General features: G+C 33.5%; 2 protein-coding genes across 3 annotated transcripts; both read right to left on the reverse strand.

The window, feature by feature from the left end:
• Nucleotides 1–873: 873 nt before the first annotated feature.
• On the reverse strand, nt 874–4,611 carry LOC130656830 (uncharacterized). Of its 2 annotated transcripts, none has more exons than XM_057459767.1 (2): nt 4,499–4,611; nt 874–3,362 (listed from the first exon to the last, which is right to left on the reverse strand). In XM_057459767.1, exon 2 carries the CDS (start codon nt 1,862–1,864, stop codon nt 1,163–1,165), a length of 702 nt encoding a protein of 233 aa, XP_057315750.1. In that variant the 5' UTR covers nt 1,865–3,362; nt 4,499–4,611; the 3' UTR covers nt 874–1,162. The 2 variants fall into 2 exon arrangements, with proteins under 2 accessions (XP_057315750.1, XP_057315749.1); XM_057459766.1 differs by having other exon boundaries at nt 874–1,882; nt 4,499–4,609.
• Nucleotides 4,612–7,160: 2,549 nt separating this feature from the next.
• On the reverse strand, nt 7,161–24,760 carry LOC130656514 (chromatin-remodeling ATPase INO80-like). The gene is made up of 34 exons (XM_057459383.1): nt 24,570–24,760; nt 21,352–21,512; nt 20,825–20,931; nt 19,441–19,508; nt 18,775–19,188; nt 17,390–17,443; nt 16,779–16,877; nt 16,403–16,507; nt 15,718–15,799; nt 15,483–15,605; nt 15,338–15,405; nt 14,947–15,090; nt 14,704–14,817; nt 14,462–14,557; nt 14,254–14,382; nt 14,017–14,102; nt 13,848–13,932; nt 13,651–13,771; nt 13,382–13,467; nt 12,430–12,591; nt 11,733–12,010; nt 11,544–11,633; nt 10,988–11,167; nt 10,830–10,905; nt 10,371–10,581; nt 10,166–10,293; nt 9,846–9,940; nt 9,460–9,532; nt 9,328–9,372; nt 8,863–8,976; nt 8,654–8,756; nt 8,199–8,290; nt 7,723–7,861; nt 7,161–7,526 (listed from the first exon to the last, which is right to left on the reverse strand). Exons 1-34 carry the CDS (start codon nt 24,582–24,584, stop codon nt 7,243–7,245), a joined length of 4,227 nt encoding a protein of 1,408 aa, XP_057315366.1. The 5' UTR covers nt 24,585–24,760; the 3' UTR covers nt 7,161–7,242.
• Between the last annotated feature and the right edge of the window lie 1,103 nt (nt 24,761–25,863).

Consider the following 25,863-nt stretch of genomic DNA (forward strand, 5'->3'; position numbering starts at 1 on the left):
TCGTAGAAGCAAATTAGAAGCCGAGATGTATATGAGCATGCGCAGTTTTGCTTGTTTTGATTTTGCGAAACTCAACGAGACGCTTTTAATTCAATTGCCGGAAAAATTCGCGACAAAACTGAATTAAAGTGGAAAAGCACTTCATAATTAAATTAATTTATAGACGTTTTTTACAAATTCAAGATGGCTGATGTTAACTTGTGTTATTTGTTTTGATGCCGAAGAATACTTTTATTATGGACTAAGGGGCTGGTTATATGGAAGTTAAGCCAGCCCGCCTCCATATAAACAGCCCCTAAGTTGTTGATCTATTTCGGACACGACACAACCACGCTCTTCAGATGCCATTTATAAATTATTCTCAAAGCGTACCTTGCGTTTTTGTTTATTAAAACTTGACGATCGCCAACCGATATTTTTGCCTGACACTTTTTCTCTTTACGCATGTGTCGTAACTAAACATTTGACGGTCGGCGTGTATCGTCTAATGGATATTCGCCTTAACGGACGTTTTTGAGTGAGGAAAATTACTACGAATAAATATTAGATTTTTTTCAGGTCGATGTTTTTTTTAAGAATTTCGCCAAAATTTCTGCACTGAAAGTAGCTCAATTCGCACTTTATTTGGAAAATGCGAAAAATTAAACAGATTTTGGCATACTTTTAATTAAAATTTCACAGAAATTCTTCTGCATTTCTTACTGTGCTTACTTTCTGAAATCTTCACTTTAGAGTGCAGAAAAGTAATTGATTTAATAATTCCGTAAAATTTAAACACCTACTTTCACATTCTTAAAACTTGGTAACGCTCAAAGGCGACTAAAGCGGCAAAGCAAAACTGTACAGTAGTTTTACATAAAATAACAAAGAGAATATTTTTACTGTTCTTTTGATTTGTTAGTTACAAGCAGTATACTTTCAAATGAAAAATGCATAAAAAAGTACATCTTAGAGAGGTCAACGAAATATATATACAACATTAAAAAACGTGTCTGCTCTTGTGTTTCAAATAGATTCGATATTTCTTGTTGATAAAAAACAAGTTTTCCTTGGATAAAACGGACTTTGCTAAATATACAAGTATTCAAAAGGAATTTTGTAGGCGAGCGACATTTTTGAAACACGATTATCATCACAGATAAAGAAAACATTAAAAAACAATCTAAAATCTTCTTGGTCCACCTCCAAAACTTCTTCTTTCACCGAAACTTTCCCTCCTGTCATTAAAACGATCACGACCACGATCTGAAAAACCACCGTCTCTTGGTGGAGGGCCTCTATTGCCTCGATCCATAGGTGGACCTCGGCTACGATCGCTATCGAACCTCTCTCGGGGAGGAAATCGATCTCTTGGAGGACGACTGTCGAAATTGGAGCGGCTGTCGAATGAATCACGTCCACCCGACATTCGTCTCGGTCCACCACCACTAAAACGGTCTTCTCGTGGTGAGAAACTAGATGAATACCCATTACGTCCCACTGGAGATCTTTCTCTTCCACCACGCCCACCAACGGGCGATCTCATTCGTCCACCAGCAAATGGAGATCTGTCTCTACCACCACGACCTGTAAAACGAGGTGGTGAAGAATGCGGTTTTCGAAATCCTGCACCTCCACCACCTCCACGACTTTTATCCCCAATGCTTCCTTTCGCCCATTCAACAGTCATTCTGGATCCAAGTAATGTGCGGTTATTTTCCTTCCTGATCGCTTCCTCGGCATCACGTCGATCTTCGAATTGAATGAAGCCAAAGTTTTTTTTCAGATCACATCGAACGATTTTTCCATAACGACCAAAACAATTTTCCAGATCACGCATGCGCACTTCAGGGTTTAAGTTTCCAACAAACAGCTCGCAACTCATGGCTTATCTCAGAAATGACTATGAAAGAAGGACACATGAACATATATCACAATTGGATCGTAGAATACAAAACACGGTAAATCGTGAGGTATTAGGCAACATAAAGTAAAAAATATGGTATTGACTTTTCCACTATCATAGCATCATGGACGGCGGTTATTAATTGCTTTAACAAGAACAATTTTGCGTGGAAATCTAGATAAAGGGTGTCCCTGTGCCAAAATATGCACACCAAAGATAAGGAAACACATTCCAAAACATACAACTAAAATGGAAAATAATCAGTGATGGGATAACTTAATATAAACGGTTTCTCGGATAACCACATACGAATATTAGGCACATCAGCAACACGATATTAAAGCGATAAATGAAAATGGCAAAACATTGGCCAGGGTAAGGAGAAACCTTTGTTTGTAACCTTTATTTCTTTATTTGTACCACACTGCGATTAAAAAGATCTAAATTGGTTGGTTGGTATTTCGGACATTGACATGAGGTAACAAGTCTGAATGGAGTAGCCTTGCGATGTGACGTTTGCTTCCAGTGCAAGATGTTGTGGGTTTGAAGCCTGAAGCACGAACTAGAGGTGTAAGTGACCCTGTGGTTTAACAGCAAACGAAAAGGACTGATGCATTTGGTGATCTTTTATTTGATCTGTAGTGGTATTTAATGTTATAACTTGAATGGGAACCTTAAATGCACCAGGGTCTCCTAGAATGCTTACCAATTATTAGACACTGTCAGGTGAACAATCATACAGAAACGCATTTGCAGATTCAACTTGAATTGACTGGTCGATTAGGTATTTGAGATGATTGAATTGTTAAAGCAGGTCCTGACTGTTCTTTAAGTTGGTCATCTAAGCTTCTGTAATGCTACCCTAGCCTTAAGGAATTCGGTTAAATGCAGGTAGACCAAATAAAAGAAGAATATGAGTATTGCATTAAAACATAGAAAAGGGGCAAATGCACGTTCTTGATTTGCAAACAAATATTTTTTTTTTATAAATCAAGGTTTTTGTTGATAACTTGGTAGTTTAAAATTACCAAGGACTTCTTTAGTGGTCACTTGGTATCGTAGGAAAAGGTTCAAATAGGATTTTTTTAGACACTTTTATCTTTCAAATTAGATAGTTGCATTCCAGAAGACGAGCCTTGCCAATATTGGGATTAACCATGATGCATCATGCTACACAATAACTTTTTTGACATCTAACATTTGGTTAATTTCCTGGTCATCATTTAGATCAACTGACGATAGAAAATCGATACAAAAATACATTTGCTTTATATGGTGTTGAATACAAGAATTGTGGGAGATTCAAAATTCCAATGATTGGAACTGCATAGCCGCTTTCACGAAAAAAATAGATTTGGTTTTGGGGTAACTATTATGAAGCTGTATTCGATCAACAGTTGTAAATTAAAATTGTGATGTTATAAATAACCAGCAACGAATTATTGGCTAAGCATAAGGAATCCAATTGGAAGTTTAACTAAAAACAAGCACATATAAAAAATTACATATTTAAAATCTATTAATGTCACTCATTTTCACAATCTCATTCTTATTACTGAAATTGAGTTTCACCTTACACATTAAATAAAAAATGAATGCTCATGTTTTCCCACTAATTATAGATAAAAAAAACAACCTTTTAGACCTTTCCCAGAAGTAAACGCAAGAAAACGAAAAAATTGCAAAAGAAAAGGATAAGAATTAATGCTCACAAATTTCCCTGCATCAGCAAACTTAAACTCTGCAATTTTTATACAAAGAACAGGCATCTTTTATTGTGAGTTTCGGTCAAATTTACCTGATATTCAGCATAAAATTTACTTTAACTTGTAAGCAAAATATTCCTATTTGGAAATGAAAATTCACAAGCTTTAGTTCTGCAATTTAATGAAAAGGTGCTCATTCACAGTTTTTCAATCTGTATATTGTCTAATTTTCAAGGTCCTTTTTGCTAACTTTAATCCTTCAATCTTTTTTTGCTTCACAATGTCTTTCCTAAAGGTAAATTGAAATTGACCTTATCTTATTTAATACTATTTGTTGGGCTGTGGAAAAATTCACTGAAATTCGTCCATCGCTCGTACGTAACATTATAATATATAAGCAATATCTAAACCATGTCTTTGTGATGCCTGAACGATGGATTTGGGTCATTTTAAAATTATCTAAGTTGTTCAAAGTAAAGTAGTAAATAACGCAACAAAAAAACTTAACATTATCACTGCACACCATATACTTGTAATTTTTCGTTGAAATGCTAAAATGGTAGTAAAAGTCTCCTAGCTGGAACACACATCTTCACAATCATGTGAGTAGATATATTTTTTGTGTCACCAGAGGCAAACTTTAAAGAGAAAAGATGGGGCGACTGATATCTGTTGTTTGAAAATTGATTTTTGACTTTTTACAGTGTATGCAGCCTTAATCGACACCATTGTTTCTTAACTAGAGTCATAATTCATACTCTGATGTGTGTATGAAAGCATCATTTTATTCTTTAAAAAAAAATTAGGTATAGCTAGCTAATTGCTGGTATAAAATATATTTGCATACATGTGAACAGCATTCATTTACAGCATTAAATTTGATAAAGGATCACAAAAACTTCCTTACCTTTGAATTAAAACCTGTAAATTCAGCCAAAAAATTTACACAGCTTTTCCTTCGTCTCCTACCCGACCTTCTTTGTCGTTCTGAAAGAAAAGAAAAGATGAACCGGCACCGGTAGATATCACATGGATAGTTTCCAGTTTCCTAGCGAACACTAGTGCCAGTCTTGAGAGCAAACCAAACTAGTACTCGGTTTACGCCGCTACAAGAGAGCTCGCCCTAACGATAGCAATACTTTATTTTTGCTCATGCGTCGTCACGAAATATTTGACGATCCTCGTAAAAATCGTCTTAGCGGAGATTTGCAGGCGCCACCATATGGGCCACAAAAGTCAGTGATGCTTATACAACTTAGTTTTTCAATGCGTATTTTTTATCAATTTATTAATTTTCAAGATTTTCATGGCACATTATTTTCGCACGAGTTTCACAATTTTCAGACTTCTCATGAAGTGTAAACAAGTGCTTTAACTTATTAAATGAGATGTAAATAGAAAGTACAGATAACAACCCTCCGTTCCCAGCGCCCGTCGTCTTTTTATATCAGGATGGTGACGCTGTCTTGACATAAAAAAACGACAACAGCTCTGGAAACAAAGTTGAACAGAAAAAAACAGTTTGTACGTCAGCAAATTTTGATACATTAACGGTATTTGGAACCTTTCCTCCCGCGTTCATCCTTCCCCTTTTTGATCGGACAGAACCACCTTGTTTTCATGTTAACAGTTTGATTATTTAACAAAATTGGGAAGGAATATTTCGCGTACAATATCGGTAATACTGATCCTGATAGCTCTCAAATCGCGATGATTTCTTCTATAGTACGGTAAATAAATGCTGACCTCAAGTCTTTTGTATCGTTTTCAAGTAAAAAAATCCATGAAAACACGCGCTTTAGATGCATGCGGACAGAAATCAACATTGATTACAATAACGCTCACACTACTCTGCATATCAGAAATCAGCCTTGTTCCCAGGGCATTTTACCTTGTTGATGTAATTGATGTTGGCTACTCCGTAATAACGGCTCAGGGGCCCCAAGACCCTGAAGACGAGTTGGAACAGAAATAAGACGCAATATTGATATTACTCATTCTCGGTGCCTAAAAGTTTTTGAGAACCTCGCAACCTCGTCCCCAGGGCATCTTGTATATTTTCCTCCGATGCCGTCCCCGAGATAAAAAAAGAGACAACAGGAACTAGGAACGAGGTTGAGAACCTCAACGAAACTGAAACATAATCCACCAATTCCGTGTAACTTGTCACTTGTAACTTAAAAATTTCGAACAGTTAATTAAAAAGGTCTCGGTCCTCGTATAATGGAACTATTATTCTTTTCAATTGCTTCTCATTGGATGTTATGTACACAGATTTGGTAGTGATATGGTCAAACATCCTCCTAGATGTCTGTTAAGATTTTAACCACGAACACTGAGGATTCTCTTCAGAAATTTCTGCGTTTGGGTTTGGTTGATTTCACCTTCATCGACTTAACCAAGCTATATATGCGACAGTACATTATTTTTACTGTATGAATATTAAGATCACTTCAAATAACTAGATAGAGGGAAAGTGTTCGTGTAAGTTAAGGAGGATCAACTCTCTGTATTGCCACAAGAGAAGAAATGATGGCTCCAATTGATGCTGATAAGAAGGAAAAATGGAAAGATATGAAACCTGAGGAAGTAAACCGATACCGGAACAGTAAAGTTCGAGTTAGACACTACATCAAGAAGAAAGAAAAAGTAGTTCCTGAGATAGATATATAGTCAATTTGGTAACTGTTTGAAAGTTTGGTACGATTTCGTAACATTATTGATAAACAGGTGTTTCGATAAAGAATGCGTTAAAGCCACGATAGCTGAAGAGTAACGAAAACAAACTGGAAACATTCCAATGACACCATTTGAAAAGAAAATCAAGTCTAGGTGCTAACTCTAGTTAGGCTAAGCAAAATATGACTGTGGTCTTAAGTATTTCCACTTTTTTTCTTCAACCCCTTAAGGATTTAACTCTCTCATAATCTTAACAACTTAACTTCTGTTCACCGCATTTGTCGATATTTTCCTGACATGTAACATATATGAGCTTTGCAAGATAGAACGTTCAATGTGTTTGATTTGCAACTTAGAAAGATCTAAGTGTGTGATTTGAAAGATGTAAGATAGATCTTTTTACGTGTGTCATGTGCAAAATAGACCGTTTAATGTCTGATGAAAACATAATCTAAGCGATTTTTGTACCAGAAAATTAATCTGATTTGTACTTTTATTTCCTGTGGTGCGATAATTTCCGGTTCTTTAGAATATTAAACGGGTAGGTTTTTTGTAAATATTTTCTCGCTGGATGTTTTATGAAATCTTGTAGCTAAAATACCAATACCAATCAAATCCTTTTGTGCTTTCAGCTACTGGGTACGTTCTGTTTATCTCAAAGGTTTGTTCCGCAAATACAAACCAACAAGAACATTAACTTACTTTTAGAACAAGAGAGCAATATCATCAGTGGGCATCGGTACAAACTTTGACAGCCCAAAGTGATGAACGTTAAGGAAGTAAGGCAAATTAGGGCTGACAAAAAATTTAGGCTAGTTTAGATACACTTAAGTGCACTTACAGGCCGGAGCAATAAAAATTAATCTTTAAAAAAGAGAAGAGAAAGAGAATTCTGTAATAAAAATCTTTTCGCCAACGCGTAGAAAATATGAAACATGGTACATAGAACGTGAAGATAACATAAAATATCTATTAATTTGTTTTGTTGGATGCTTGGAAAGAATATCCATACGCTGCGTAAGCCGCTGCAGAACCAGCAGCAGCACCGGCAGCAGCTGCAGCTGAAGCGGCTGCCAGAGCAAGCGTCCCTGATTTAGATTTTCCCCTTCCACGACCAGTCGAACTTCCTCTGCCTCTTCCTCTTTTACGACCAGGTGTGCCAGACTTGTTGTTCGAGGTTGTTTGAGCAAATGGAGTGGTGGAAGGAGGTCGAGACGAACTTTCTGTTGTAGAATCTTCATCCATGATAGGATTGGCTAGAAAAAGGAGACGGATCACTTATATAATTAAAAAAAAATTTAGCTACATAACGGAACCACTGTTAAACAATTTCTGCAGAAAAAAAAGTTCAATGTCAAAGCAAAGCTTTCAGATGCAAAAAATTGCTAGCAAGTTTTAATTTTTATTTGTTAAAAATTGTTTAGTGGAGAAAAAATTATGTTTGAATCATACCAAAGTCGAGGCTGGATAAGCTATTTTCGTCGAGTCCAATTGGTTCGAATCCACTCATGGAGTTTTCGCTAACAACAGACGAAGCGTCGTCGTTTAATCCGTTGTTTATTTTTTTGCCGACTTTTAAAGATGATGAATCCTGAAATGAAAACAAATTCTAAAAATATTTAATATAATTGCGAAAAAAATTCTGACGAGAAAGTAAAATTGTGGATGAAGTTCTTTGCAACTGTAGGCTTCTTTGTGGAGAAAATAAACGAAATTAGAGATGTATTTGCAACGAGGGGACACAATTGTAAATTCAACACAGTGCTTAAATTTCTTTTGAGTGAAACGTGAAAATCTTTTTTTTTTTTGGAAAAAAAATGCATTCTTTTATGCCTGGGAATCTTGCATTGGTGCTAAGAGCTTATCTTAAAGTTCACATAGAAGATTGTGATATTAAAAAAACTTCATAAAGAAATCATGTTTCTTACCTGTGTATTATTTTGATCCACTTGTTTTCGTTTTCTTCCAGGTCGCTTTCCGCTTTCTTCCGCAAGTTTTTTCTCGTATTGACGTTGTTTCACTAACAGAGGACAAAACTACTATCAAAATCACATGTTTTTTTTTCTCATGATTTTTACTTCTTTTGAATAAACATACAGTTTAATCAAAACAGTGTCTGTCAATGTTTTTAATGACATCCAAAAAAACTGAAAACATATTTTGTTCATTTTATCAAGTGAAAAATATATGAGATAAGAGAAGAAATGTTTGAAGAGAAACATCTCTTCTTACGAAGATTTTATGCAAGCATTACTTTTAAAATTGGTCAATTCAGTTAAATATATCAAGAGTCAATTCAAATTTACGCAAAATAAGCGAAATGCAGCTCCTAACAATTAATGCCAGTAAGATAAAATTCAAAGAAATGTTATAATTCCCTCACATTTTGCTTCGAGCTCAGCATCATCCAACAGCAATGATACAACTTCTTTTGGTCTCAACACATCTTTATTAAACTGACCACCAGAGATAACTATGTTTTGAATCTAAATCAATATTAAGCTGAATTTAGGCCCGCAAAAAGGGCTAATACTTAAGTCAAAAAAATTATCATAGGTCAAACAGCGATTTCTGAAAAAAACTTAAACTTACTTCACTTTTCTCTTTTGCACGATTTAAAATTTTTTCTTCCACTGTTCCCTTGGTAACAAGACGATATACTGTGACCTGTCTAGTTTGTCCAAGTCGATGCGCTCTATCCATCGCCTAAATAAGAACATTAAATATACAATTTTTTCTGAAAGATTTTGTCAACACAAACTATAAGATATTCATAAGAAATCGGAACTCTGTATTCCAAGATTATTTTATTTTAATGCCGTATCTATAATCCTAAAATTTTAAAACACAACACCCATCTACCACAAATCTTTTTTTTTTTACCAACTTCGTCACAACCGGCCAAGTTGTTAGTATGACGATATTGATAGATAAATAAATATTAGAAAGCTTTGACATCACAATAATGCCTTCCTTTCAAATTAAGTACAAAATTGACCAATAAGGGAGCATGATTTAAAAATAAAACAAGGAACATAAAAAAAAGAACAAGCTTACCTGTTGATCAACAGTAGGATTCCAATCACTGTCGTAAAATATCACCTTAAAGAGAAAACCATATCGACGTGAACTAATATCTCTTAGGGCAACATTTCAAATTTGGGGCACAAATTAGATTAAAATTAATACCGTATCAGCAGCTGTGAGATTGATCCCTAAACCACCAGCGCGTGTACTCAACAAAAATGCAAATATATCCTCCCTGTAAAATAAAAATCCATTCTGTTGAATTCACATTTTAAAAGTTTTTTTTACAACACGACTATTTGGATTAATTTATACTTGGAAGTTAGTCCGTTGATAAAGCTTTAAGGAGTAGGTGTGGTGATTATTCAAATATTTTAAGTTTCTTACCTTTTTCCGCAAAGATGCTCATACATAAGTTAATTTAACCACGAAAAAACGCAGCAAAGAAATGATAAAATTATAAATGCAACGCTTGACAATGAAACAAATTTCAAATATTTAGTATGGCATATTCCTCTCCCAAAATGTCGCAAAAAATATCAACTTACTTTGATTGAAAATCAGCAACCATATCTCTTCGATCGCAAATTTTCGATGAACCGTCAAGTCTCATGTAAGAGTGCTGTCTGAAGTTCATAAATTCCTTATAAAATAGAAATTCATCTTCATCAATACATATTTGTGAAGATTCAAAACAGATTACAGAGCAAATAAGAATATTGCACACGGGTATTTTTTTTAAAAATTAAGTTAAAAAAATATGTACATAATATATATATATATAATAATATATATAATCTAGATAAAATACATAATAGTTAGCAAAACCTAAAAATGGCTAATTACAAACATCACGAGAAGAATTTACCTCCAATATGTCGATCATTTTAGTCATCTGTGAATAGATCAAAACTCGATGTCCTTCCGGCTTTAATCGAGTTAACAATTGGTCGAGTACCATAAGTTTTCCACTATCTGATAATAAAGTTGAACGGTCTAAAAAAACATAAGACTGATTAGATCCCAAGCTTTATAACAGAAATAAATTTACTACACTTTAAAGCAAATTTTACCTGGAATTTTTACTTTCATCCATCCTTCTTGTGGACGCATTGCATCCAATCCTTGCAAAGGTGGAGGAAATAAGAGACATTTGCGCTCACGAGAGGTGAAAGTTTCAAAGCCAGATCGAAGAACTTTTGTAAGTTCAGAACACCCTGATGCAGAATATTTATATGCAGCACTTCGGTCGCTACAATATACTTTTCTTTGACATGATTCAACCTAAAAAGATTCTGAATTATGAAGTCTTATTGCATACAATTGTTCGGACCAATAGGCCATGTGTTATCTTCACAATTAGTAGAATGGTGAAAATAACACATGGTCAAAATAGACAAAAATACTTAAAATGACAAAGCCAAGTGAGTCAAAGGGTAGGGCGAACAGGTGAATAAAAATCGGAGAAAAAAAACCCTCATTTGTTGGCAACTAAGTAACTAAAAAGACAATGAGTTTATAATGAGAGTTACCTTTGGATAGTAGGAAGTAAGAAATGCAGGGTAATAGACAGGAACACATTCCCTAATTTCTGGTTCTTTCTCCATCCTGAAATCAAAATACACATATCCAGAAAAATGAATTTTATTACGTCATGATGATGGTATTCGTGATCTAAAAATAGTCATACCTGTTCAAAGTTGCTTCATTTTTTGTACTTTTAATTTCGGATATAAGACATCTTTTATGACCACAAAAACTTGAGTTAGGTCTGGTGAAAAACAAGTCACTATACAGTCCATTATTAACTTCAGGATCGTGGTATGTTGTCGGTTGAAATATAAGGAGGTCTCGCCGACTCAGGTATTTTCTAAAACATCAAATTTTAAGCACAAAGTCAATGATACCTTAAAGTTTTACGAATTAAAGAGGAGCCTAAGATAAATTCCAAGAAAGTTGCGTGAAATGTTGCATTGTAGTTGTCTTATGGTACCCATTTTTTAATTTTAAATTGCAGGAGATGTAATTATTATTGAGATATTTTACAGTTTTAGGCAAGTCCTTAAAAACAATAATACACATAAGTTTCAACGCAAAGCAACTGACCAAACTTATTGGAAATATTAAAAAACATTGAAGAACTGCAGCTAGAGCATAAGTGAAGAGAAAACGATATTTATGATTTTTTAGGAGGGATTGCATTCCATTATGTGACCATGTAATAGAAAGCCAGAATAATCACTTACGTTGACTTTTTGCTCTTCGTTTTCGTTCTCCACATTGTTTGGTGATTCAGTTTCTGCATTGTTTTCAGAGTCAGTAAAACGTGTAAAAGCCTGTTTAAAAAACAGAAAAATGCAATACCAAAATAAATAACAATGGCACAATCTATAAAAACAAAAACGGACACAAAAAAATGTTAACAGAAAAGTTACCTAGCAATAATGTTTTTAAACAGAGACACACAATCAGCAGGAGACAAATTGATAAAACGTGTAAAACCAAAACATCCACCCTCGCTGGATAAAGAGTGATGCATATATTCTTGACTCCAAATTTGAAAGCAGCGCTCAAAAAGTGCCACCTTGTCGTAGGGAAGTTCTGGTAAAAAACCATCACGATAAAATGTTTTAGATATAACCAATGGAGGCAGACAAAATTGAAAACCAGATCTTGGTTCTTTTCGTTCAAACAGTTCAGGATGATTGCAAACCTACAGATGAAATCACAAATCATAACCTTAAACCAAGCATATCGAATAATTATGTCAACAATGATCATTAACGATCAAAGCACAACTTATGTGATTGAAACTTTATATTACAATTCTTTAACATGTAAAATAATGTCAACACTAATTCCCACATTCGACAATAAACTCTTCTTTGGTTTTATAACGCTGAACATGGTGGGCGTCACAACTACAATATTGTTCTTTTAGCCGCCATTCACAAGCTTCCACTGTAGCACTGCTAATATTATATTATATCATGTAACCAAAGTGATAATCTGGATAAAAGATTAGCAGTTAAGAGAAAAATTTCGTTTTAGAAAAACTTTTATCCGAACGAAACGAAAATTGTGTGAATACAAGTGGGTAAAGTACAATCCATGTTTTAGTGTTTATCTCACCTTACGGAATTGCATCACCAAGTTCATGAGGAGAGAGCTAGATTTAGTTTCTGCAGTGGACGTGGCAGATTGGAGTAAGTCTTCAAACAAGATCTTATTTTTCACAGCTTGGTAAAATAATTTTTGACGAGAAGACATGTCACATATAACTTTTATTTCAATCTAAAAAATACAAAATATTTATATAATACACTTGAATATAACCTTAATTAACTCATGTTTCGTACTTTTTTTTCTTGAAACATCACGTAGGCAACAAGAGTGATGGTCAAATAATTTTAGGATAAAGCTTGTACCTTACTGCTATACTGAGCAGGAGCAAAAATAAAATAAAAAAGGAAAGAATATTAAATGAGAAAAGAAAATTGAAAAATAGGTAATATTAAATGTTTTGATTTATGAGTAGGAAATATTATTGAACAAAAAGAACTCCAAAAAAATTTGTGTTTGATGCGATTTAATTCAACTTTATAGAACCTGTTATTTTTTTGTGTTTTTTTATTCAGGCATTAGAACTTTTTTACTGTTTTTTATATATAATTTTCGTAACTTTTTCTATCGGATCTTCTTCTTCATAATTTCGACATTTTTTTTCTCAACTTTAAACTTGAATTTCTGCACAAAAATTAATTTCATGTGACGTACCATTCTACCTATGACTAATATACAAAAAATTGATATTTTTCGAATTTCTTCTAACCCATATGTTCACATGCTCTTGAAATCAATTTTTTATTTCACGCATTAAGTCATAGGTTAATGTGTGTATTGGTATGAGTTAGTTCTTTCTGCACATTTCTATTTAGGCTAACCCAGGTTTACTCATAGTAACCCATATTGGGTTAGTGTGGGTTAAAAATAATCAGTCAGGTTAACCCATAGCAACCCATATTAGAAACCAAGATTAATGCATGTTTTTAACTCAAAATACCATGAAGGATAAAAGCCACACCTTTTCTGATAATTCATTTTCGACATCTTTTTTAATTCTTCTCAACATGAAGGGTTTTAAAATCATATGGAGTCTAGACAATTGATCTAAATAAAATTTTCCTCAGTAAATCTGATATCAGAAATATTTTGTGCCCTAACATATGTTCAAGACAACAATAAATAAGAAAACAGTACTACAATTGAATTTTACTCCAATCTTGCAATAACTTTACAATGTCAGTTTACAAAAATATTACAGGCAGTTGTATGTAAGATAATCAATATTACTTTGGTCAAGACTTGGCTTTTTCTCTGATGCATGGTTCTCAATATCTTTTGAAAACCATTCATTAAATTCATCATGACTATCAAACAGCGTTGGCATAATAAAATGTAGTAAAGCCCATAGCTACAAGAAAAGAGGAAGATAATAAAAAACAAGCCATTTTATTTCTTTATTATTTGGCAAAGTATTTCTTTCTAACCTCTGCCATTGAATTTTGAATAGGAGTTCCAGTCAGTAGTAATCGGTTTCTACAATTATATCCCAAGAGGATTTTCCATCGGATACTAAAACACAAACATTAGACAAACTGAGGTCACCATCGTTGCTATGTATTTTCAGAAAAAAATTGCGTTTATAAATTTGGTTACCTTGAGCTGCTTTTAATAGCATGTGCTTCGTCCAATACTAAATACTGCCATCTTATTCGCTGGAAATATTTTACATCTTGTACAACCTAAAAAAAAAATTTTGCATTTTTTTATCGATTTTTCACATTTTTCTTCTTCTCCAAATATTTTAATATAATCAATTATGTTGCCGAAAGTTTGATTATTCTTCAAGATTGCTCATACAATATTTAAGGATGGCATAGTCTAGCAAATTACCAGTTGATAACTTGTTATAAGAACATGAAAAGGCGCATTTTCTTTCGAATCATTCATGTACGATGAATTTTGATTCCAAAACTTGCGAAGACTTTTTCTGTCACCAGGATCACCCCAATATGGCAGCACCTAACAAGTGGAAGACATGACAAGAGTAACATTATGTATTCCCATTGTCTTCTCTGCAGAATAAATTACCATCACATACCTTGAATCGTGGCAAAAACTTTGTAAATTCTTGTTGCCAGTTATGCAGTGTTGAAGCTGGAGCAACTATCAAAAATGGTCCCCATATATTGTGTACCTAATAGCAAAAGATACACTTGTTTTTCAGACAAATATTTTTTTCACCAGCCTTTCTTGGACCTTCTTTGAATTTAAAATAAATAAAAAGCAATGCTCCACAAAGTATATTTTAAAATGATTGTGGTGTATGATTTTTATATCTACCTCTGCCAGATAAGCCAAAAACACAATACTTTGAACAGTTTTACCAAGTCCCATCTCATCAGCTAAAATCCCGTTGATACCTTGCTCATACAGATTAATAAGCCAATTCATTCCCTAAAAATAGGATGAAGTCATAGTACACAAACAAATCCAAAAATACAAATCAAGGCTAACAGCATTCCTAAACCAAAAATAGAAGACAATTTTAATGCAGATTTTTTATTATCACGATCAATCTCTTACTTTTAACTGATAAGTTTTTAATTTCCCTTCAAATGTTTTTGGTTGTGGATGTTGCTTTTCTTGTAACGACGGATTAGCAAGACTAAATGTGTTGTCAAATGATTGTTGAGATGACTTCTTTTCAATGTTGCCAAACATAGATATCTAAAACAATGATCTTTGTAATGAAAATACTATTCACAAATTAAACGATGTACACGTAAAGGTAAAAATTCATTTAAAGGGGCGGATGAGTAAAAAAAACGGACCTTGTTTTGTTGTTTTAAATGAGATGTAATTAACAAAAATTTTCATTCTTGGGAGTAAACAGTAGGGTGAATGTAAACAACAATCTGACTTTAGCAATTTTTTATTAGTACCTTAAAAATTGTGATAAAAAATAAAAATAAACCTTATTTTCTTGTTTGAGAACAGCATCCTGTGCATTAAGTAATGCCTGTGCTTTCATTGAATCTGGATCTACAAAGAAAATTAACAAAAAATAGATTAAAAATATAGTAAAACCAAAAAAACAAAAAAGAAGGAACTAAACTAACCATAATCATCAATCGAATTGTTAACCAGCACGCCTCCTTGAACGGAACGTTGGGACATACTAGATGGTCCATCGTCAAGTTTCTTTAAAATTTCTTCCTGTACACTCACATCTTGATTTCCACCTGATAAAAAAAAGCAAAATGATTACTGATAGCACAAATGCAGATCGTTCCATTCAGGGTTTTTAACAATCAACATACACAGTGAATAGCAAGCTTAATAAAAACAATTTACCTTTAATTTTTTTCCCCATAAAATGAGCGTAAAGTTCTGTTTGAGTTATTAAAAAGTTCAGTTTTCTTTGTTGACGTTTCATCTATTAAAAAAAAAGTACAAGTTTATGTGCTTGTCAATTTAGTTGGTTCTAAGTCATCCTAGGTACCCCTGCATTTAAATGGCATCCACTGATCTTGTAATTGTAACACAATGACTCCATGAAACATTAACTCCGATGTTAATTTATATCTTTGCAAAGAATATATCGACTTTGCCTGTTCCATAGTTACAAACTATTTCTTTCGAGCTGAGACTACTTTTTAATATACATTTTTCTTTTAAAAAAACAATAATAAATCTTTTTCAGTAAAATTTAATATTTTCGTAGTCATGCTTGAGGTCCAACGGACTAATAAATAACCTCAATCACATCACCTTTAGGGCAGTTTCCATTGCTGTAATTATTTTACACAATTAATTGAACAAATGTAACCATGATTACAATATAAAATCAAATCAGTTTGATTTGAAGAAATTAGTAGCAGGTTCTGTTGAATCAATTTCAAATAAATTGAATATGTCTTTTGTTTTTTGGCATTTAAACTTCATCAAAACAAAATTGTGAATTATTTATATCATTCTTGTACAATTACAATAAATTGTACAATATTGAAAACTACCATTTCTGCATGTAAAAACTCACCTCCCTCATTTCTTCATCTTGTCTTCTTTGCTCCATGGCTTCTTTTTCAGCTTTCCTTCGATGCTCCTTTTCAACCTTATCAAAACGTTTCCAGTAAAGCAACATCTGAAAAAAAAACATTTGCAACAAATTCATATTTAAATCACCCAATTCTTTTTAATGAAGTTCTATTAACTGACACAAGTTGAGCCAATATATCAGTTAATTTCTTAACAATGTTCAACTTCATAATGACACAGTTCTGAAAACAAAATAATACAAACATACAAATCATTAACATATGCGATTTCTGCTTAATATGCGTTGTGGAACAAAAGAAAATTATTCACCCTTTGAAGAGAAAAAACAAGTTGTTGGAGTTGTTTAACATGTTTACCTCTCTGGCCATCTTTCTAGCTCTAGGTATAGATTCCCTGGATATTTTTTGGGAACGCAACGCTTCTTTCCTCCTCTCTCTCTGGCAAGCTTGTGCTACCTAGAAAAAAGAAATTAAATGTACAAATGGAGAGAGCACTTAAGCATTACATGCAAAAGAGTAACTGAGTTGGCCCGAAAAGAGGTACCAATAACAATAGCAAGGAAATAGTGCCATTATATAAGGCAAATTTATTTATCAGACAATAATTTTATAACAAGCACACATGGTCTGTGGTGTATCACTGTTGCAAAGTTAAGCTTCTTGAAAACAAGGAAGGTGGAGGATTTGGTTTACATGTTTTAAATCACAAAGAAGTCATGCAAAAAATCCTTTTGTCCGATTGCTAAATACATCTGCACTCAATTATCACTAATACATGTTGCAGACACAGTGTTTTAATGTCACCATGATTTTGGACCAATTTATTTGTTGGATCTACTAATGTGATAAATGTGATATTAAAATATCACATCAAAAACACCAAAATCTCCAGATTCAACAAAAAACCTAAAACCTAGAATGTCTGAGTTTATTTTTACAGTAATTCATTAATCGCAAATTCTTCTTACCTTTTTCAGTGTTTGAAACACTGTTCCTCTAGTATTCATTCTAGTCCTGTTAGCCTAAAAATATATGACTAAATTGCATGAACTTGTAAGATGCCAACTATATTTTGATTAGGTTGATGTAAAGTTAAAATTAAAAGTAAAGATGCACAAATACGCTTTCCTTAAGAACAACTCAAATTCTTAGCTAAAAACATATCAAATTTCCATCTATATATATATTCTAAATTTATCCAGTCATTTTTTTTATAAAAACACATGGAAGCATTGACATAGGTTGGTCCTGATGGTGATCCCATAAAATGGGCTAATTTATTTATTCTGATCTTATCAGTAAATACAAAACAATCTGATAGTCTAAAAACATTTAGCAATAGTAACTAAGGTTAATTGTAAACCAACATGTAGTGGCATTTTATTACTCTTTAAAGCTTTATTTCAACAACTGATAAACATGGTCTTATTTGTTTGTATTATTCCATTGTTTTATATTTTTTTTGTTAAATATATATTTAATAGATAGAAATGGTTTCCCCTTGTCATCATCATCATCATTCTCGGCTTAACGTCCGTTTTCCATGCTAGCATGGGTTGGACGGGGTATATTAATGACCCTCTTCCAATCTGATCTAGACTGTGTTAGATCTAAACTCAACTTCCTCTCTATCAAGTCTGTCCTTATAACCTCCTGCCAAGTCTTTCTCGGTCTGCCTCTGGGCTTTGCCCCAGGAACTATCAAGTCTCTACACTTACCCAATTATCCTCCTTCATTCTTTCCAAGTGGAGGAGGATAATTGGGTAAGAAAGTGTAGAGACTTGTGATGTAGTTAATTTTTGTATTAGACCTTTTTTGGTCAAATTACACAAGGTTAAAGTTTGTACCACACTGAAACATGAAGACATATATGTTGTTTAAATAAATTTTCTCAGTGCAATTTGCAAATCCATTTAAAAGCTAATGTTCTTTACGTCAATTTGAAGGACAGAGTGCCCAAACTATTTAATCTAAACTAGACTGTTAAAGTTTTTTTCATAAGCAATGCCTAATTTAAACAATCTTTTAATATTTAAGCAATTGCTACATAATTTTTTGGGACAAGCAATTGATAATAGTATAATAAAATAAAATAAATACTGTAGAAATAAACAATTTACCAAAGCAAAAAAAGTGACAAACAATTTTTGGGGGCGTTTTTTTCTTAAATACATAAACAATGTTTGGGGCGAATTGCAAAAAATCAATTATTTGTAATAAAAAAAGTGCAGTCATTTTTAAAATAAATATAACTTCTTGTTGCAAAAAAAAAGATAAATTCTTATGTACTGAACAGACTACCACTTATTTAGTAAACCATTTATTGTGATTTATTCCAGAACAACAAACTCACCTTTGGAATTTCTTTTTTAACAATTGAATTCCATAACTTTTTCCTTCTAAAATTTATATCTTTTTCTTGTTGTAAAAGTTGTTTCTGCAACTTCGCTTCCACTATTTTTTGTTTTTTACTATTTTCATGTGCTGTTGTTGATGCTTTACCTTCAAGTTTACATTTCTTTTTCTTCTTCTTTTTCTTAATTATATGGTCAATTTTAGTCCGTTTTTTCTGTCTATCATGATATTTATCATGCTCCAACACTAGGCTAGAACCATAAAATGAAAAGTCATCCTGATATTGTGCTGGATTTTTTTGAAACGACTTCCCTATTTTCTTTTGCCATTTGTGATGTTTTAACATCTCCTTTAGATCAGCATCATTTAACTCATTTTCAGTACCATCACTGTCATCGCTTAACAGTATCTCCTGGAGCGAAAGAAGAATTATTTAATTGGATTTAATTGCATTAGGTATGTGACAAGCCTGTTTTGCCTAAATAAAATTTAACACTGCTTACGCTGCTACAAGATAATTTTTTCCCATTAAAAGATTAAAATTCTTTCCAATTTTATTTTGAAATGATAAAATCTAATCAAGCAACTACATGTTTGAGAAGTTTTAGCTTTCTGTTCTGCTCTAGATTGGATTTAATTTAGTAAACATTAAAACAAGAAATACCTCCAGCCATTTTCGTTCAGACCCCACTGATTTCAAGTTGTAAAACTTCAATTTTTCTTCTTTCCACTCTAAATGAAACAAAAGAATCGGTTTCATCTTCAGACTTTTCAAAAAAGATTATCTGCATTCAGCTTCTAATAAACAAAGTCATGTTGCAAATAAAAATCTAACTGCAAAGGTACCCTTTAATTTATTTTTAATTTATTACCAATAACTGAGTCATACTGAAGTCTTAAACACTGGAATGCTGACATGGAAAAACCTAACCACATCAGTAATTCTTTGCTGAAGTTGAATTTTTTGGCTATGTGAATTATAAATAACATGTACTCTAGCAAAGTACAAGTTGTAATAAACTTAAAAGCTAATGTTTATGCTGTAATTGTTGCACTATAGCTCTAGCACAAAAGTTAGACTTTTACACTTTTTCTATCAGTGGCCTGTTATAAATATGCATGGCACTCTTACACAATTTCCTTACTTCTTACTGACTGCATGAAGTTTAAATGTAATAAAAAGGATATTAAAATAAGCATATTTTTACTCTATTAGATACCCGAGAGTAGGCTACTTGTATACAATTCTCCAACCATGGTAATTTAAATTTTGCTGACGTCAGCAATAGCCCGTCAAAGCCCAAATTTTTTTAAGGAATTTGTATACCTGTACATCATATAAATCTTGAAACGCTGATCAAGAAAATGTATAGGATCATGTACTTTTGATGACCCTATACATTAGTTACCTACGCGGTGAAAATTTATTGATGTCACCACCTTGTTTCAAAGTTATTTGGCGTCAGTTTTAAGTGCACTGTAATGGCTTTATTAATTTAATATAAGATATTGATGTTAAAATAGTATTATTGACGGACAGACGGACACATTCTCCATATTTTTATAAGAGATACAAATACTGTGTCTGTGTATCTGTAACAGGCAAATTTTCTGTAACAGACAAGCAGCTTATTTCACCAGGTGGTGACATTAGATATTTCTCATGCTGCAGGTAATAAAGAATTACCAGGGACCAAATTGGTTAAGTTACACAAACCAGGGTCACCCAATCCATTTGGAATGGAAAGGTCGATGTTATCATCAAAAACCATACATATACATTTTTTTGATCAAGTTGTACACAAGGCAACAGGTAAATAATTTCTATTGATTCTGAGGTCATCGATCTTTTTGTTCTTCTGCTTAAGTGAATTTTTCCAGCCCAAACAAATTGTTGGGAAAGTTTCTTTAAAAAAATAAATACAACGTATGGACAACGTTTCGAGTGTTCACACACCCATTTTTCATTACACCAAAGTTTCTTTGTCTATTTACATCAAACATCATTAAAAGTAGCATTGCGATTGCATTAATAACAACCAACAAACCTTCAAGATCAAATTCATTTCTATAGCTATTTTTAACAAAACCATTTTTTCTTTGATGACACCTACTTTCATCTTTTTCATCCTGATTTTCATCAGACGACAAGTCGCTAAAGACAAATAGCTAAATAGTTAAAGATAAAAACAAACCATAAAAAAATGCACATACAAAATAATAATCTAAGAAGCATGCAGCAAAGACAAATTTCTAGAGCAAGCAATAAGCAAGATTTTCTAAGATGCAATACATGCAGTAATAGTTACATTAATTGATGTAAGCATTGAACCATAAGAAAAAGTTCAGAGAGTTACTTCCTTTCTTGACTAGCAGGTACAATTTGAGGTAAAAGGTAGGAGGCCATGTAATGTGTTATACTGTAGTAAGATAGGGTAGTGAATCCTTGATTGAGATTTTTGACTTTTACACAAGTAAAAAGCATGTTTAGTGCGTGTAGGCATGTGTGTGGTCACACACCTTTCATCAAATTCTGTGATTGTTTTTGGAAAATCATTAAAAAAATATTGATTACCTTATATCTGACACATTTTCGATGAAGACATTTTCAGCATAATCAATTAACGGTTCAACATGCAATATCTTCTCTAAGTACCGCAAACCTGCAGGCTCGTGTGCAGTACCTGTTTCTAATGTTGGATGTAACCTTGATTGACCTGAGTCAACATCACATGTCTAAAAATTAAAAGCATTATACACTACCTCATAGTAAATCCTAAACTGAAGGTTGCTGGTACATCTTGCATAAAAAATTTGTAAAGTAATTTTCGTTTTAAACATGCTAATCTTAGACAAGTTTAACTTCTCTACTTCCCGGTAGAAAAGAGGCAAAAAACAACTGTTTATGAGCTTGAGTTTAAGACCTTTTTTATATAAACAGACCTGAACATACTTGTAATTTCTAATTTTGCACAGGTTAAAAATTCGGTTAGTATCTTTACACTGCACAAAATATGAAGGTCTGGTAAAAAAGATCAGGAAAAGTCAGAGTAGCTTCCTACCTAAATGATGGGTATCATACCCATCAATTTATATATATTCAGCAAGAGGGTGAAAGAGATCCCAAAGTTTTTAACAAGTTGGACTGGTAATAATATAATAATATCTTTGTCTGCCCATCTGTGACTGGCAAAGTGGACGTGTAAATAACTGACGTCATCTTCTGCCTGAGTAACTTGGACCAGCCAATCGTCGAAAGCACATAATTCTATACATTATTTTGATCAGTGTTTTAAGCTTTACGCTAAAGAGGCAACAGGTTAAGGGACCGTCTCCACAATCGTTTCACAATTTATACGAATTGAAACGATTATGATTGTTTCGAGATTGTATCAATATTTTTTAAAATTGTTTCATGAAATGAAGATGAAACGATTAGAAACGATTTTGAAACAATTGAATTTTATTTTAAACTCTAAGCTCAAAAATGATACAAAATGAAAGTGATTTATTTTGAAACGAATGCAGAAAAAACTTTTGAAACAAATTTTGAAACTAATTCTGAACCTAATTCTTCTCCCAAAACGATAAAAAACGTGAAAAATTAATTGCTTAAAACTATTTTTAGACATTCCTTTCTCACTTCCATTGAATGGGGTAAAAAAACTACAAAGTTTCGAAACCAACTATGGCTATAATTGATCCCGTTTTGATAATTTTTAAATGATCTACAGCGATATTTTAGCTTCCCACGATCCCGTTTTTATAATTTTTAAATGATTTACGGTGAAGTTTTAGCTTCTTATCATCTTATTTTTATGGTTTTTAAACGATCTACGGCGATGTTTTCGCTTCATACAATCGTCTTTTGATGGTTTTTAAACAATCTATGGCGATGTTTTATTTGGGGACAATTTGAACGGCATGAAACAAGATTTTTGTAACAATTAAAAAGTAATAAAGTATAAAACAAAAAAAATTATGTATTAGCATATATATCAATTAACTTCCCTTTTTTCGCCTCGAAACATGAAAAGATCTGTTTATGTACTATTATAGAGTCCCTGGCATTTAGTTTTAAAAGCAGGTGATTTTCCTGTACCAGGAGGAAATAGGTTGAGATTAATGTTGTATCCGGACCTAATTTCTATCATTGCTCCTCCAGTTGAAAATAAATAATTAACGGTGTTCAGCAGTGGTAGTAAAAGTTAAGCTGCATTCGTGCCAATTGATGTTGCTTTTAGTTTCACATATCTGGAAATGTCTTGCGGCAGCGCTCAGGCCAATGTTTCATCAACTTAGTTATTAATAATTCGTTTAGCTATTTTCCTTAGATATGACTGGCATGGAGCGTTTTATTGGTGGTAATGATTTAACAGTAAAGAAGACAATGTATTTGACGTGTTAAAAGAAGACGTTATAAAGTAAGGGTTATGGATAGGAAGAAAGTTATGCAGTGCTGAGTGCAGTACATACCAAAAATTTAACCCTAAAGTGGTGGATAATATAGCAAATAAACTACTAGATCATATTTCTTGCTGTCGTTGTAGTCGTAACGCAAAGCGAACGTTTAAAAAAAGTTATAGCATAAAGTGGGGGCAAAGTCTGGTTCCGCCGGCCCCGTGTTTAAAAGACATTATTTTGGGAAACTTATGCATTGTTGTAGTAGCATCGTAGCAAATTTGACCGTTAAAAGCGAGTTTTAAGCCCTCACAATGGAGGTATGTGAATGGAATTAATTTATATATAGGTGGCAAAATAGTACCTAACAGTACGGAACTTAAGCCCAATTGAGTAGTATTACTGGATTGGGCAATATTATCAATCTAGTGAGTCCGCAACATCCCAGTTGAGTAAGCCATGCCACAATCAGGTGAGTATATACCTTTTCTGTTTAGACTGTATCAGGTAATTCAAGTGGGAGACCTCTGTTAAAGACGAGTTGCATGGCATAGTTGTTTTAATTTGCGTCTAAAACAATGTACATGCACACAGGCAAGAAATATAAAGAACAGACCGCAACGATCGAAGAAATCAAGTCAAAAAAGCAACTTACTTTTTAAAATAATTAAACCTGATCTTAAAAAGAGAAAATGATAGCTTAGAAAAACCAATTCCAGCTTCTTTTAGATTGTTTATTCCTTAAATCTAGCTATAAACTAACAAAAATAGTAAATTTTCTTGATGTGGTTCTTCTTTTATTGCATGCGCATATATAGAACTTTGTAAGCATTCGCAACTGATTTATAGTGTAGTAAGGTAAATCAGGGCTGCATTAACAATATGCTAACTTGATCAGGTAATAGTAGGCTATTGCAGAAAGTCAAGGCAGAATTACCTGATCAGGTAACTAAAATTAAGTGATGTTGCACCACTCACTCGATTGGGTAATACTTTACCTAGATTGGGTTAAAGTGCTGTACTGCAGAACTGTACCAAACGATAGAGCAATAACAGTTTGCAGAGTAATTACAGTTTGCACAGCAATCATGGATTTTGAGAGGATAGCTAGCTGACAAAGAAAAAAGTTTCATGCTAGTAGTTTATAGTTCTGGGTTTTAACTGTGCATGTAAATTCATAGGGAATTAAGATTCTAGACCAGCTAGCTAGCTGCTGATCAATAAGCTAGTTAGCTAATCACTTTGTGCTAGCTTGTGCCATTATGAAAGAAAAGATCATAAGAAAATGTATTCGTATTATTGCTGCCAACTAGCTAGCTAACGTTAGTAAATTTTACAGAAAATATTAGGTAACCAGCCAGATAGCTGCACGGAGGACGATAGCTAACTTACCTTTTTAACATCCATAATAAATTAGATGTATGCATATTGTTACATTTTAAATAACATCTTATTTCTACCGTGATCGACTGTCTCTGATTCACATGCAAGCTTTTCATGGCCGTAGAAGGCATAATAAAAGAGTACAAGTTCATGTCGAACCTCGGACGCGGGGGGCTGGCCGCCATCTTCTGATCACTAGAATATTTCTTCTGCGCATGTGCAATTTCCACTTACTTCTTTCTTACCAGGCCACCCGATTGTTGTGTTTGTTTGTTTTGTATTTTTTGGCAGGTTCCGAAAATCCGAAACGATACGAAGGGTCCTGCCGTATTAAATGGCAATATAAAAAAAGTAATCAAACTGAAAACTATATGTGTCAGGGGTAGCCTTCTTGGTAAAACTGTTGAAAGGTCCTTGCATGTTTCGCGCAATGCTTCCCAAGCCCATCCTCGTCCCAGGGCTCTTTTTCTCTTTCTGACAATCTCGAACCATTTCTTCTCGCTGTGTCCGGCAATATTGCCAGAAAGAGAAAAAGAGCCCTGGGGATGATGTTGTCCCGAGACTATTTTTTTAAAATTTGGTATAATAGAGAGAGATGTGCAAATTTTACATAGCTAGCCTCACAAATATGGAGTGATATACTTTGTTCATTATTTCTAGGAGGGGCCAAGGCTTCGATGGGAAGCCCTTAAGCTTTTTTCAAGCTATGCAAACCAAATTAGGGTCGGTGCTTTTCCAGACAACTCCCTGCAACATCCAACGTCCCACACAGTTTGCTATCTTCCCCATTTCTCTCACATGGCTTGGGTTAACCCGTAGTTTCGAGGTTTATCTCAAAGAGCTCTGGGGTCGAGAATGTTATAACCACTATCGCCACAAAGAGGACACAAACCTCTACACTTATTTTCATCTTTTCTTTGAGTGGTACAAGTAGTTACGGGTGACTTAAAAAATGTACAGGGTGGGGTCAAAAAGATCTCCATAATTTGAACCTTCAAAGAATATCTTTAGTGGATTATGCGGTGTATTACACCCTCGTCCACAATAACTCGGCACAGACTGGTCACGTGGTGATACAAAAATGCGCATTTTTTGGAATTCTAATGACATGCAAATTTGAAGTTCGCCTTTAAGCAAAATTAAAGACAGCGGCGAAAAAAATCTACGAAGTTAAAGAAATTTATTTATTTTTGTAGATGACAGCAAAGTTGTCATAAATATTGCTGGCTCAGCTAAACAATCGAAGGTATAATGCCATAGGATCGAGGTCAAGAAGGATTTATTTATCTGAACGAGAGTCTTA

Source organism: Hydractinia symbiolongicarpus, chromosome 9 (genome assembly GCF_029227915.1).
Source record: "Hydractinia symbiolongicarpus strain clone_291-10 chromosome 9, HSymV2.1, whole genome shotgun sequence".
NCBI lineage: Eukaryota > Metazoa > Cnidaria > Hydrozoa > Anthoathecata > Hydractiniidae > Hydractinia > Hydractinia symbiolongicarpus.